This window comes from Vicugna pacos, chromosome 10 (genome assembly GCF_048564905.1).
Source record: "Vicugna pacos chromosome 10, VicPac4, whole genome shotgun sequence".
Classification (NCBI taxonomy): domain Eukaryota; kingdom Metazoa; phylum Chordata; class Mammalia; order Artiodactyla; family Camelidae; genus Vicugna; species Vicugna pacos.
This window is the reverse complement of record NC_132996.1, coordinates 63,009,233-63,021,963: the sequence shown is the minus strand read 5'-3', so window position 1 is coordinate 63,021,963 and position 12,731 is coordinate 63,009,233. Positions and strand designations below refer to the sequence as shown.

At 34.7% G+C, this 12,731-nt stretch overlaps 1 protein-coding gene across 1 annotated transcript; it reads right to left on the bottom strand.

The window, feature by feature from the left end:
* Positions 1–1,560: 1,560 nt before the first annotated feature.
* On the bottom strand, positions 1,561–2,490 carry LOC102534085 (putative olfactory receptor 5AK3). The gene has a single exon (XM_072970831.1). The coding sequence runs from the start codon at positions 2,488–2,490 to the stop codon at positions 1,561–1,563; it is 930 nt and encodes a 309-aa protein (XP_072826932.1).
* Between the last annotated feature and the right edge of the window lie 10,241 nt (positions 2,491–12,731).

Below are 12,731 nucleotides of genomic sequence, written 5' to 3'. Positions count from 1 at the left end.
TACTTAAGGTATATACTTGGTATTTTGATATAGATATACATAGTAAAATGATCATAACAATTAAGTTCAAAATATCCATCACCTCACATATTTAAACTTTTCTTTCTTTCCTTTCCTTCCTTCCTTTTCCTTCCACCCTCCTCCCTCCCTATCCTTTCCTTCCTTTCCCCTTCCTCCCTTCCTATCCTTCCTTCCTCCTTCCTTCCTTCCCCCCTCCTCCCCTCCTATCCTTCCTTTCTTCCTTCTCTCCTTCCTGCGGTGACAATGCTTAAAATCTACTCTCTAAGCAAATTTCAAGTATATAGCACTCCGTTTTAACTACAGTCACCATGCTGCACATTAGTCTCCAGTTTTCCCCTCCAGGGTCTCAGGAAATCCTCTGTACTTTCCATGAATCTCCAGCTATTGTCCCTGGTCCTGATCTTTGAAGACACATGGATCTGCCCTGGATACAAGATCTCTTTCTTTCTAAAGGTAGAGTTTTGCTGGGCAGATTCTGGTCATGCTGCATTGACTTCAGGTTAATTTTAACTCATCTCTTAGAATTTATGTAGGATAATGTACTTGAAAAAAATATATTCTTTTCTTGCCCAATTCTCCCTGTGTTGTTGCTTACAGTACATTCTCTGGCCACTTCATTAGATTGGCTGCCATTATTTTCATATGAAACTTGCTCTTTCATCTAGCTAGCATGGCAGCTTTAGATTTATGTGAAGATTTCCATCACTTACCCACAATCCATCTGCTAAAGATTTTTCTGTCAACAGTTTGTCTTCCTGATTCAAAGCACTCTTGGACTCTTGAACTTCTCGCTTCATTTCTAAGTTTAAAGTTTTCTGTCTGGTCTAAAATGACTGGTATACCTTTCATAAATGAATGACCACTGCCATTTTAGGTCCATTTACATTCTAGGTTTTTCTATCTCTATTGGAGAGATAGAAACTATTTCTAGAAATTTCCTTAACTTCCACAAGAAAAGGAAGGATTCAGAATAAAGAGGGTAACTAATGACAAAACAAGTCACAATGTCACATAAAAAGTAAGTGTTTTCAAGTGCTGTAAGTAGGAAGTACAATGGCCTGAGCCATAAGGTACTTTTCAAAGCAGTACGTTTATTTTGCACTCTGGTTTACACAACAATTGGAACAGAACATATGAAGAGCCTCTTCGTAGATAATTTAGGAAACTTGTTTAGATGAATAGGAAATAGTGAACTTCAAATTTAACATTGATTATATGCAAAATATAGTCTTTAAGAACATATCTACAATATATTTGTAATAACTCTATACTTTGTAAAGTCTACACATATTCCCTAATATTTTAAATAAGCTTAAAACAGTTCTTCATGGGTAGTATGTGATGTTTCTCAAAATATATAACTGAAAAATTAGTCCCATGAGATGTCACTATATTTATTACATTCTAAGAAATTATCCACTGAAGGAGGTAGCATTGGTTTAAGACGTGAACAAGTTCCCTATTTCAGAAACATTAAATATGGTCAAACATCTCTACTGCATACTTTGGTGTGCTGAATTCTAACCCTTGGGATTCAATCTAGAAGAATTTCTTCCCCATCACATTTAGAGCTTCTTTTACCTCCTTATTTCTCAGACTATAGATCAGGGGGTTCAACATCGGAATCACAATGCTGTAAAATACAGAGGCTACTTTCATGTTCGCCTGGGAATTTTTAGTACGAGGCTGTAAGTACATGTAAGAGAGGGTCCCATAGAAAATGGTGACTGCTGTCATGTGGGAGGCACACGTGGAGAAGGCTTTTTTCCTCCCTGCAGTGGAAGACATCTTGAGGATGGCAGCCAGGATATATGTGTAGGACCAGATGACGACCGACACGGTGAACATCAAGTTAAATCCCACAAAGACAAGGAGTAGCATGATGTTGATGTCAATGTTGGAGCATGAGAGGGCGAGGATTGGAGGAACATCGCAGAAGAAGTGATTGATGGTGTTGCCCTTGCAGAAGAACACTGAAAATGTAAACCCTGTGTGCACAGAAGCATTTATTGTGCCCATGACATATGAACCAGCTACCAACTGGATGCAGACTCTTCGGGACATGACCGTGGGATAGCGAAGTGGGTTACCGATGGCCACGTAACGGTCCACTGCCATAGCTGCCAGGAGGTAACAGTCACTCGTTGCAAATGTTGCATAAACCAATAATTGCATGAGACAGCCCTTGAATGATATTGATTTGTTTTCTACTATGAAGTTTTGCATCATCTTGGGAGTGATAGCAGAACTGTAACAGATATCAACAAAAGCCAAATGTTGTAGGAAAAAGTACATGGGTGTCTGAAGTCTGGAATCTGTCTTGATGAGTAGGATCATTCCACTATTACCCACCATGGTGGTCACATAGATGACCAAAAATACAGTGAAGAGGACATACCGAAACTTGTGTTGGGCACCAAATCCCTGAAGAAAGAATTCAGTCACTTCAGTGCTATTTCCTTGTGTCATGACTATCAAAAGTCTAGAAAGGACCAAGAGGAGGATAAAGAAAGGAAAGGAAATCTTTGTGAGCTGTTGAGTAGAAAGGCTCTTATTTTATGTCACTTTTTAAAAATTAGATTTTCATGGTGAGCACTCACAACAGCATTTATTTCTTTCCATTTTTTTTCTATTTTCTTGATAAGAACCCACCATAGAAACAGTGATGTGTGAGCCATGGATCCATTTTCAAAATAAAGAAGTTTTCACAGAAGTAGTAGGCTCATGTCTAATATCTGCGATTCTAATATAGAACAACATATATTTCCACTATATTAAACAGGTATTTATAGTTTCATAGAGTAATAGTTAAACATAATCATGTCCTTTTTTAGTAACCTATAGTTTTTCTCAGCCATTTATCATTTTAATCCTAGTTCAAGGTGCTGAAATTAATAGCTTTTCAATTAGAGAAATTTTTGAGATTTATTATATGTCTGAAGGCTTCAGAAAGTCTGTACTGCTGTTTACCATGCACCTCCCTTTAGATGATGTTCTTTGCAAACCAAGGACTCCTCTCATTTTATATATATATATATAAATCAGGGTAAAGGAAAGTTTATTAAATGAGTTTCCTTTACCCTGATGTCAGTAACTGTAAGCCAAGCTACGTATCTGCATATATAAGATGCTAAAAATGTGTCTTTTGTGGTAGAAATGCAGCAAACTAAGCCTGTTGTTGATATGGGCTTCTCTGGTTCTTCAAAATATTTTGGAGCAAGCACAGTTGGATAACTTTGTTGTCTGAGACAAGAAGCCATTCTCTTTAGTTCAACATTTAGTGAGGGCTGAGGAGAAACAAGTTAGTGCAAGTTCCTTCCTCAGGTTAATCTGCTGTAAAATAGCTGAAATGCAGCCCTTTCAAGGAGGCGTCCATCCATTGGGTGTAAGCACTTACAGGATGAAGCTAGAATAGATCAGGGGTCCACTTAATGGAGAATCTTGATAGGGTAATTATTGTTACATTTACCATATCAACTTGAGTTTGATCAGCCTCTTCTCAAGAGCTAATGAAACTAGTAGAAGCCCCACCACCCATATATGGCACACAATGTATACGTTAAAGGTGGGCTGTCTCAGTGTGAAATTCTTTCTTCCATTGAATTTCTCTCTCTCTTTTTTTTTTTTTTTGGAAGGGAAAGTAATTAGGTTTACCTATTAATTTTTAGAGGCAGCACTGGGGATTGAACCCAGGACACTGTGCAAGCTAAGCATGCACTCTACCACTGAGCTACACCCTCACCTTCTTTGTTCCATTGAAGGTGAAGGTATTTGCTAATCAAATGAATGATATGTAGAAAATGGCCAACTACCTGAGCAGTTTGACTGTGCTTAACATAGGCTGAGTCTCAGTCTTTCTGAGGCTCCAGTTATATTCAGCATTGGGCAGCGGAAAGGAAACCAGCAGACCTGGGGTGAACTCTTGTCCTACCAGTTAGTAGAGACAAAGGGTGTAACCTCTTTCAGCCTCAGTTCCTTCCTCTGTAACATCGAGATCCCAGAACTGCTTAGAATTTAATGATATTCATCAAAACACCGTTTATAATCAAAAGTTTGGAAATAGGGTTAAATAGGTACAGCACATTCTTATTATGGATCAATACATAGTCCCAAAAGGTGAGATAAATATATACTTTTACCAAAAAGTGCCTATGTATTATTATCAAATGATAAAAGTTGTAGAATAATAGGTAGAGCATGGACCCTTCTAAAAACCAAATTTTCTTTCACTCCCATTCTCTCTTTTGATTTCATTCTTTTTATTTATTTATGAATGAAGGTCAGGAAAAAAACGCACCAAACTCTTAAGTGAGAACTCTTACTTAAGTAACCAAACTCTTTTTTTCAAAATTGAAGTATAGTCTATTTACAATATTCTATTAGTTTCTGATGTACAGCATAATGATTCATATATATATATATATTATATATATATATGAATTCATACACACACACACACACACATACATACATGTATTTTTCATATTCTTTTTCATTATAGGCTATTACAAAGTACTGAATATAGTTCCCAGTGTTATACAGTAGGACCTTGTTTATCTGTTTTATACATAGTAGTTAGTATCTACAAATCCCAGACTCCTAATTTACCCCTCCCCTCCTTCCCTTTTGGTAACCATAAGATGGTTTTCTATGTCTGTTGAGCCTGTTTCTGCTTTGTAAATAAGTTAATTGTGCTATTCCTTTAGCTTCCACACATAAGTGATATCACACGATATTTGTCTTTCTATGTCTGACTCACTTCACTTCATATGATAATCTCTAGGTCCATCCATGTTGCTGCAAATTACACTATATTATTCTTTTTATGGCTAGTAATATTCCATTGTGTATATGTGTGTGTGTGTGTATATATATATATCTCACAACTTCTTTATCCAATCATCTGTTGATAGACATTTAGGTTGCCTCCATGTCTTGGCTATTGTAAATAGTGCTGCTGTGAACATTAGGGTGCAAGCACCTTTTCAAATTAGAATTTTCTCCAGATATATGCCCAGGAGTGGGATTGCTGGATCAGATAGTAAGTGCATTTTTACTTTTTTGAGGAATCTCAACACTGTTTTCCATAGTGGCTGTACCATATTACAATCCTAACAGCATTGTAGGAGGGTTCCTCTCTCTCCACAGCCTCTCCAGTATTTATCATTTGTGGATATTTTAATGATGGCCATTCTGACCAGTGTGAGGTGATACCTCATTGTAGTTTTGATTTGCATTTCTCTGATAATTAGTGCTATTGAGCATCTTTTTATGTGTCTATTGGCCATCTGAATGTCTTCTTTGGAGAAATGTCTGTTTAGGCCCTCTGCCCATTTTTTGATTGTGTTGTTTGTTTTCTTGTTATTGAGCTGTATGAGCTGTTTGTATATCCTGGAAGTTAAGCCCTTTCAGTTGCATCATTTGCAAATAATTTTTTTCCATTCCGTAGGTGGTCTTTTTGTTTTCTTTTATTTCTGTTGCCGGGGTAGACTGCCCTAGGAGATCATTGCTAGAATTTATGTCAGAGACTGTTTTGCTTATGTTTTCTTCTAGGAGGTTTACAGTATCTTGCCTTATGCTTAAGTCTTTGAGCCATTTTGGGTATATTTTTGCGTATGGTGTGAGGAAGTGTTCTAACTATTGATTTACATGTGGCCGTCCAGCTTTCCCAACACCACTTGCTGAAGAGACCGTCTTTTCTCCATTGTTTATTTTGCCCCCTTCATCGAAGATATATTGACTGTAGGTGTAGGGGTTTATTTCTGGGCTCTCCATTCTGTTCCATTGATCCATATGTCTGTTTTTGTGTTAATACCATGGTGCTCTGATTACTGTAGTTTTGTAGTATTGTCTGAAGTTTGGGAGAGTTATTCCTCCAGCTTCATTCTTTTTCTTCAGTATTGCTTTGGCAATTTTGAGTCTTTTGGAACTCCACATAAATTTTAGCATTATTTATTCTATTTCTGTGAAAAATGTCCTGGGTAGTTTGATAGGGTCACAGTAATTCTGTAGATTGCTTTGGGTAGTATGGCCATGTTAACAATACTTATTCTTCCAACCCAAGAGCATGGGATACCTTTCCATTTCTTTAAATCATCTTTAATTTCCTTTATGACTGTTTTATAGTTCTCAGCGTGTAAGTCTTTCACCTCATTGGTTAAGTTTATTCCAAAGTATTTAACTTTTTTGATGTGTCTTTAAAAGGGATTTTTTTTCCTTTCCTTTTCTGATATTTCATTGTTAGTGCAAAGAAATGCAACAGATTTCTGTATGTTAATCTTCTATCCTGCTACTTTGTTGAATTTGCTCATCAGCTCTACTGGTTTTTGTGTGGAGTCTTTAGGGATTAAGTAATCAAATTCTTAAATTATTCATAGGTGTGGGATTGGATGAGAGAAAACTTCAATTTTTAAATTTATAAACTTCTGCACATTTGCTTTCTTTTAAAAGTGGTAATTGATAATGTTTCTTGTTTTAAAAATAAAGATGACCATTTACATTTTATGGATTCATTGATTTGCTAAGTCTTAAGTGTATCACATATTTTGTTTTCTTTTTTGTTTCTGGTTTTATTTGTTTGCATTTGTGTGTGTCACTTGATCATTTTTAAGAATTTCATTTTGATTTATCTATAGTGGTTTTACTGCAAATCTTTGTATAGTTTTTTTTTTAATAGTTGCCACTCAAAGTTTACATTATATGTACATAGCTGGTGTTACATTTAGCAGTTTGAGTGAAATGTGGAGTACACTGGGAATCATATTAGTCAAGGTTAAAGTTTTTGCCTTATTGTCAAACATAATTTAGAAACTTGAAGAGAAAGAAGGTCTGCTGTTTTTACTCATATTTTTATTCCTTCTTTGCTCTCTCTTCTTTCTTTATGTTCCAAGATTCACTTTTTAAATACCAATTAAAAGGAAGAATTTGACCAGGTGGAAAGAAAAGCAGGTTTCTGGTACACAGCAATTCAAAAGCATTTAATTGCTGTGTACCAGAAACCTACTTCAAATGTAGTGATACATATACGTTTCGAGGAAGAGAAAAATATATATTTGTGCAAACATTAATCAAAAATGAAAGAGTGGCTACATTAATATCAGAGAAAGTAGACTTCACAGCATAGAAAACTACCAAGGACAAGTGAGAGACGACATGTAATGATAAAAGGGTTAACCTACCGAGAAGAAATAGGAATCTTAGGGTGTGGGCACCAAAGACTAGAACTGCTATTTAAATATGATGCAAAAACTGACAAAACTGAAGGGAGAAATACCTAATTATAATCAGATACTTCAATACTCCTCTCTCAACACTTGATAGAGAAACCAGACTGAAAATTACAAGGATATAGAAAACCCAACATCATCATCAACCAACAGGATCTAACAGACATTTATCGAACACTCCACCTAAAAGAGAAGAATATACATTTTTTCCCAGTGCTAGAAGTATATATACCAGAGTAGATCATGTCCTAAGCCATAAAAAATCCTTCATAAATTAAGAAGAATTGAAATCATAGTGTATCTTCCCTGATCATGATGATATCAAATATGGGAGCTCCATGTGTATTATCTTTGCAACTTCTCATGAATGTATATTTATTTCAAAATAAGAAGCTAAAAAATGAAGAAGAGGAAAATGTAAAATCTGCTTTGTAATGTTGTAAGGTTCAAGTGAGCAAACTTAGGTAAACTTGCCTGCAGAAGGCTAGATATTGTATTACGTGCTCAAAGAATGGCCATAGTAACCCATGCAAATGTTTATTTAAGGGCATACAATATTGATTGATTGATCAATTAATTCACTCAATTATTTGCTCGATTATGTCCTTTGCTAGGCAATGCTCAGCCCAACTGAGTGCCCTCACTGCATTTCCATTACATCACCAGTGATGAAGTGATTGCTCCTGGTCTTGGGGCAAGGCATGGTGGAACACTGACCCTGACCCTTTCACTCTGCTGCTTCCTGCACACACTGCAGTGATACACATCTCATGTTGAAAAATAGGATTTACTTTGTTTTACTTACACCAAAGCTGCCTCCAGATTCTCTTTCTGCAAATGATGGAGGCTGATTGCTCACCAAGTCTCTCTGCATGGTTCCTTCCAGTTGGGAGTTTATAGCTGGGACCTAAGGGATCAATATTGGATCCCTTGAGAACCCGAGCTTCCAGGGCCTGCAATGGAATTGGAAAAAACAACATTCATTAGTTATTCTCTGCTGTATAAGAGTTCAGACTGCCAGAGGGGACAAAATATATTTTTGTGTTATTGCCTTTAGGGACTTCCTGGTTTCATTGTTAAGAGTTGCCCTACTATTGACAAGTTACCTTCCTTCTCTCCCTTCCTTTCTCCCTCTGTGTTTTCCTTTCTCCTTGTCTTCCTTCTTTCTTACCTCTCCCCTTCCTTCCTTCCTCCCTTTCTCCCTTCCTCTTTTCTGTCTTCTTGCCTTCCTTTTTGTGGGGAGGTGTATAGCCAATCATCCACATGGTTAAAAATCCAGACGTACCAAAGTGCACAGAGTGAGAAACAACCCGTTTATCCCTTGATTCTCAATCTTTAGTTTCCCTCCCTGGATATCGTCATTGTTACAATTTCTGTATTCTTCTATATTAGCCTTGCATTGCTTTTGAAAACATACTAACATTATATTCTTTCTTCCTCATCAATAAAAATGACAGTGTATCACCCACATATTTCTGCAACTTGCATTTCACTTAATATTCTTAGGTGATCTACATGGAAAAAGAAATCTCACTCTTTATTGGCTGTATAGTATTTTATTGAACAGCTGCATTGCTTAATATGTTTAATTAAACTCTCTTCTCTATTGGTACATATTTAGATGGCTTCCAATTTTCACTAAAAAAAGTTATAATAAATATATTAACGAGCATAAGTGTGGGATTAAAGGGTATTTAGAAGAAGAAACTCCAGGTCAGAGTATAAAACACTGTACATTTTGATAGATATTCCCCAACTGTCCTTCAGAAGTAGGCTCTGTCAATTTAAATCATTTCTAGCAAATCTAGAGTGACTATTTCTGCAAATATTCTCTGATACAATGCTGATAAAAGTCTCATACATAAAAACAGTATATTTTAGTCTTACTTGCTGTTTTCTCCTGTAAACCAGATTGAATATCTTTTTCCATGTCCGAGAACCATTAGTATTTCATTTTCCGTGAATTATGTTTATATATGTTGCCCTCTTAAAAATATTTTGCTTTTATACTGGTATTTTGAGTCAAGAACCCTTCCTTCCTTATAAAATTTGCAAACATGTATTTCTTAATATTAATCATTTTACATTGCTAATTTTATATTTTACATGCAAAAAACTTTGATTTTTATGCAGCAAAGTTATTTTCTACTTTTTTGTTATATTTATTAAGGCCTTATTCACTTTAAAGTTTTTAAAATACACTTTAAAACTGCTCTTTCGGTTAAGTATTGATTGATTGATTGACTAATTGATTTACAATCTAAAGTTATATTATTTTACTCATTAGTCTTAAATATGTAACATGTGTATTTCTAACCAAGTCTGAACTATTCATATCTTTAGCCCTGAAAAAGATAATATTTCTAATAGGTATTTTTACCTACATCTGAAAAGCTCAATCTTAAATTTCAAGGTATTTTGACTAGAATTTTCATTATAATTACATTGAATATATATAAAGTTACTGTTATTATCTTAACACAACCATATAATTTGTGTTAGCCAAAATGTCCTATTGATGGTTTTAATAAATTATAAATGACATATAACTTTATATTAGTTTCCGGTGTACAGCACAATGATTTGTTTACAAGGCAAAATGATCACCATAATAAATCTAGTTATCATTACCATACATAGTTATAGATTTTTTTTCTTGTGATGAGTACTTTTAAGATTTACTCTTGTAACAACTTTTGACTATGCAATACAGTATTAACTATAGTCATGGTGCTATAAACTATATTCCCATTATTTATTTATTTTATAACTGTAAGTTTGTACTTTTGTCCCCCTTCACCCATTTCATTCACTCTCCACCCCCTGCCTCTGGCAACCACCAACCTGTTCTGTTCTCTGTACCTAAGAGCTTGGTGTTTTTTTGGTTGTTTTTTGTTTTGTTTTTGTTTCAGATCCACATATAAGTGAGAACATACTATATTTGTCTTTTCTGTCTGGCTTATATATTCAGCATCGTACCCTTCTGAAGGTCCATCCATATGCCTCCATGCTTTCTGAAGAGAAACTAGCTAGTAATCTTACTGAGAATCCTTTTATATGATCAATCAGTTCTCACTGCTTTCAAGATTCTATCTTTGAATTTTGACAGAATAACTATCATCTGGGTATGTATCTCTTTTCTCTTATTCTACTTGGAGTCCATTGAGCTTCTTGGCTGTGTAGATGAATATTTTTCATATTTGGGAAGTTTTCAGCCAATAAATCTTAAAGTAGATTTTATGTCTCTTTCTTACCTCTCCTTCTGGGACTTCCATTACTGCATATTGGTATTCTCAATGGTGTTCTACAGATGTTTCAGAATCTGCTTATTTTTCTTCATTCTTTTTCATTTCCATTTTCAGACTGGATAATCTCAATTAACCTAGCTTCAGGTAAAATGATTATTTCCTCTGCCTGTTCAGATCTGCTGGTGAGCCACTCTAGTAAATTTTTCAGTTCAATAATTTTACTTGTTAATTCCAGAATAGTTATTTAAAAATTTTATATATTTTAATGATATTCTTTTTTATGAAACATTATTCTCATATTTCTCTTTAGTTCTTTATAAGTGGTTTTTTTTTCAGTTGTTTGAACATATTTAAAATGGCTGATTTAAAATCTTTGTCCAGTAAATCTAAAATATGAGGTTTCTCTGGGACAGTTTCTATTCATTGGCCATTTTGCCCTGTGTGAGAGTCTTATTTTCTTCATTCTTCTCTTTTCTCACTATTTTTTTTGAAAAATAAGTATTTTATAATGATAAACAATGTAGAAACTCTGGAAATCAGATTATCTTTCTCCCCAGAATTTATTTTTGTTGTTTATTTTTCTTGTTAATGTTTGTGTTTAGTGACTTGTCTGAATGAATCCCGTAAAGATTGTATTCCTTTTCACGTGTGGTCATTGAAGTGTCTGCTTAATTACTTTGTGGTCAGCTAGTGACTGGAAGGAGATTTATTTAAATGCCTGAAACGCTTAAATCTCCCAGTCTTTGCCAATGAGCTCTGAGTGTATGTTGGGTTATGCATTTAATTCTCAGTAAAGGTAGTTTATAATGCCACATTTGCCTTCACTTGCTGCTTGAGTGTCAGCCTCAGGGTTAGCCAGACTGAGTGTTTAAGATCTTCTTAGGTCTTTTCATGAACATGAACACAGCCTGGCACAAGCTCACAGTACTACAGATGGTCATAGTCTTGTAGTTCTTAGGAATATATTGGAAGTTTTCAATATCCTTGTGAAAGTTTCATTCTCCAGCTTTTATTTTTAAGCTTCTGGTTTGCCTATTGTTTGGCTCAACACTTATCTATATCTTTAGGCAGCTGCAATGTTACAGCATGACCTCATATATATATATTTAAGCAAGTTTGCTTGGGGAAAAATCTCTTTGCATTGCATGAGAGTTTTGAGTTAGGTCAAATAATGACAGTGGGGTCTTCCAGGGAGCCACCATATGGGTGCAATATTTTTGATCCGTGGTTGGTTGAATCGACTGATTCAGAAGCTGCAGAAATGGTAGGAAGACCATACAGTTATTTTCAAGACCATTGTTTTTGAAAAGACAGTAATTTCATCATGTAATTGGTTAGTACTTTTGTTGAAAATCAGTTTATCATATATTTGTTGAGCTTTTTTTTTTTAAACTCCGTTCCATTGTTCAATGTGTCTTTCTTACGTTACTATAAGGCTGGTCTATGTACCACATCTTTAAGCTAGACTTGAAAAGAGGCAGCATAGGCCCTCCAGCTGTGGTCTTCATTTAAACAATGTTTGACCGTTCTAGTTTTTTTGCTCCTCCAAAAGGGCTTCGTGCTGTTTTGGGGGAGAAGGCTGCCCTTTCATTACTTATTCTTTCCATGTTAACTGTTCTTTGATCTCTTCTGTAATAACTTTTTGTAATCAGTATTCTCTTAGTAAAAAGACATCCTTTCCATCAGGTTCTCTAATACATTTAGATATTGCTCAGCTAAGTATTCTTCTCTTATTTTTAAAGGTTTTCTTTGTTCCTCAGTATTATTTTTTGATAAATTAGCATATCATTTATCCACTTTATTGTTACTTTTAACTTCAGAGAATGAATCCTTAGATTTATTATTTCTAACACTTGTGTGGTTTTTAATATCAGTTAAAATAATTATTACTTTTCTTCTTTCCTTAATCTTATTTTCTTATGCCTTGAAATGTATTATTTAATTTATTATTGTTTCCCATTTATTAACACAATTACTTATGGAGTTATAAAATTTTATTTGAACATCCCTGTAGTTTATAGAATTTTACGTGATAGTTGATAAAATATTATATTATATGTATTTGTCAATTTTATTTTTATTTCATCTTCAACCAGAGGGTTGTTTAAATGAGAGTTTCAGTTTAAAGTGGTAGAATTTTAGTTGTTTTCTACCTTGAAGTTTTACTGTTAAATTCTAGTTCTCGGTCAGTGGATCACAGAATATTTTCCATATATTTCTGATTTTTGGAGTTTAC

Excerpts from the sequence above, each read along its gene's own strand:
- LOC102534085 (XM_072970831.1), bottom strand. The coding sequence starts at position 2,490 with ATGACACAAGGAAATAGCACTGAAGTGACTGAATTCTTTCTTCAGGGA.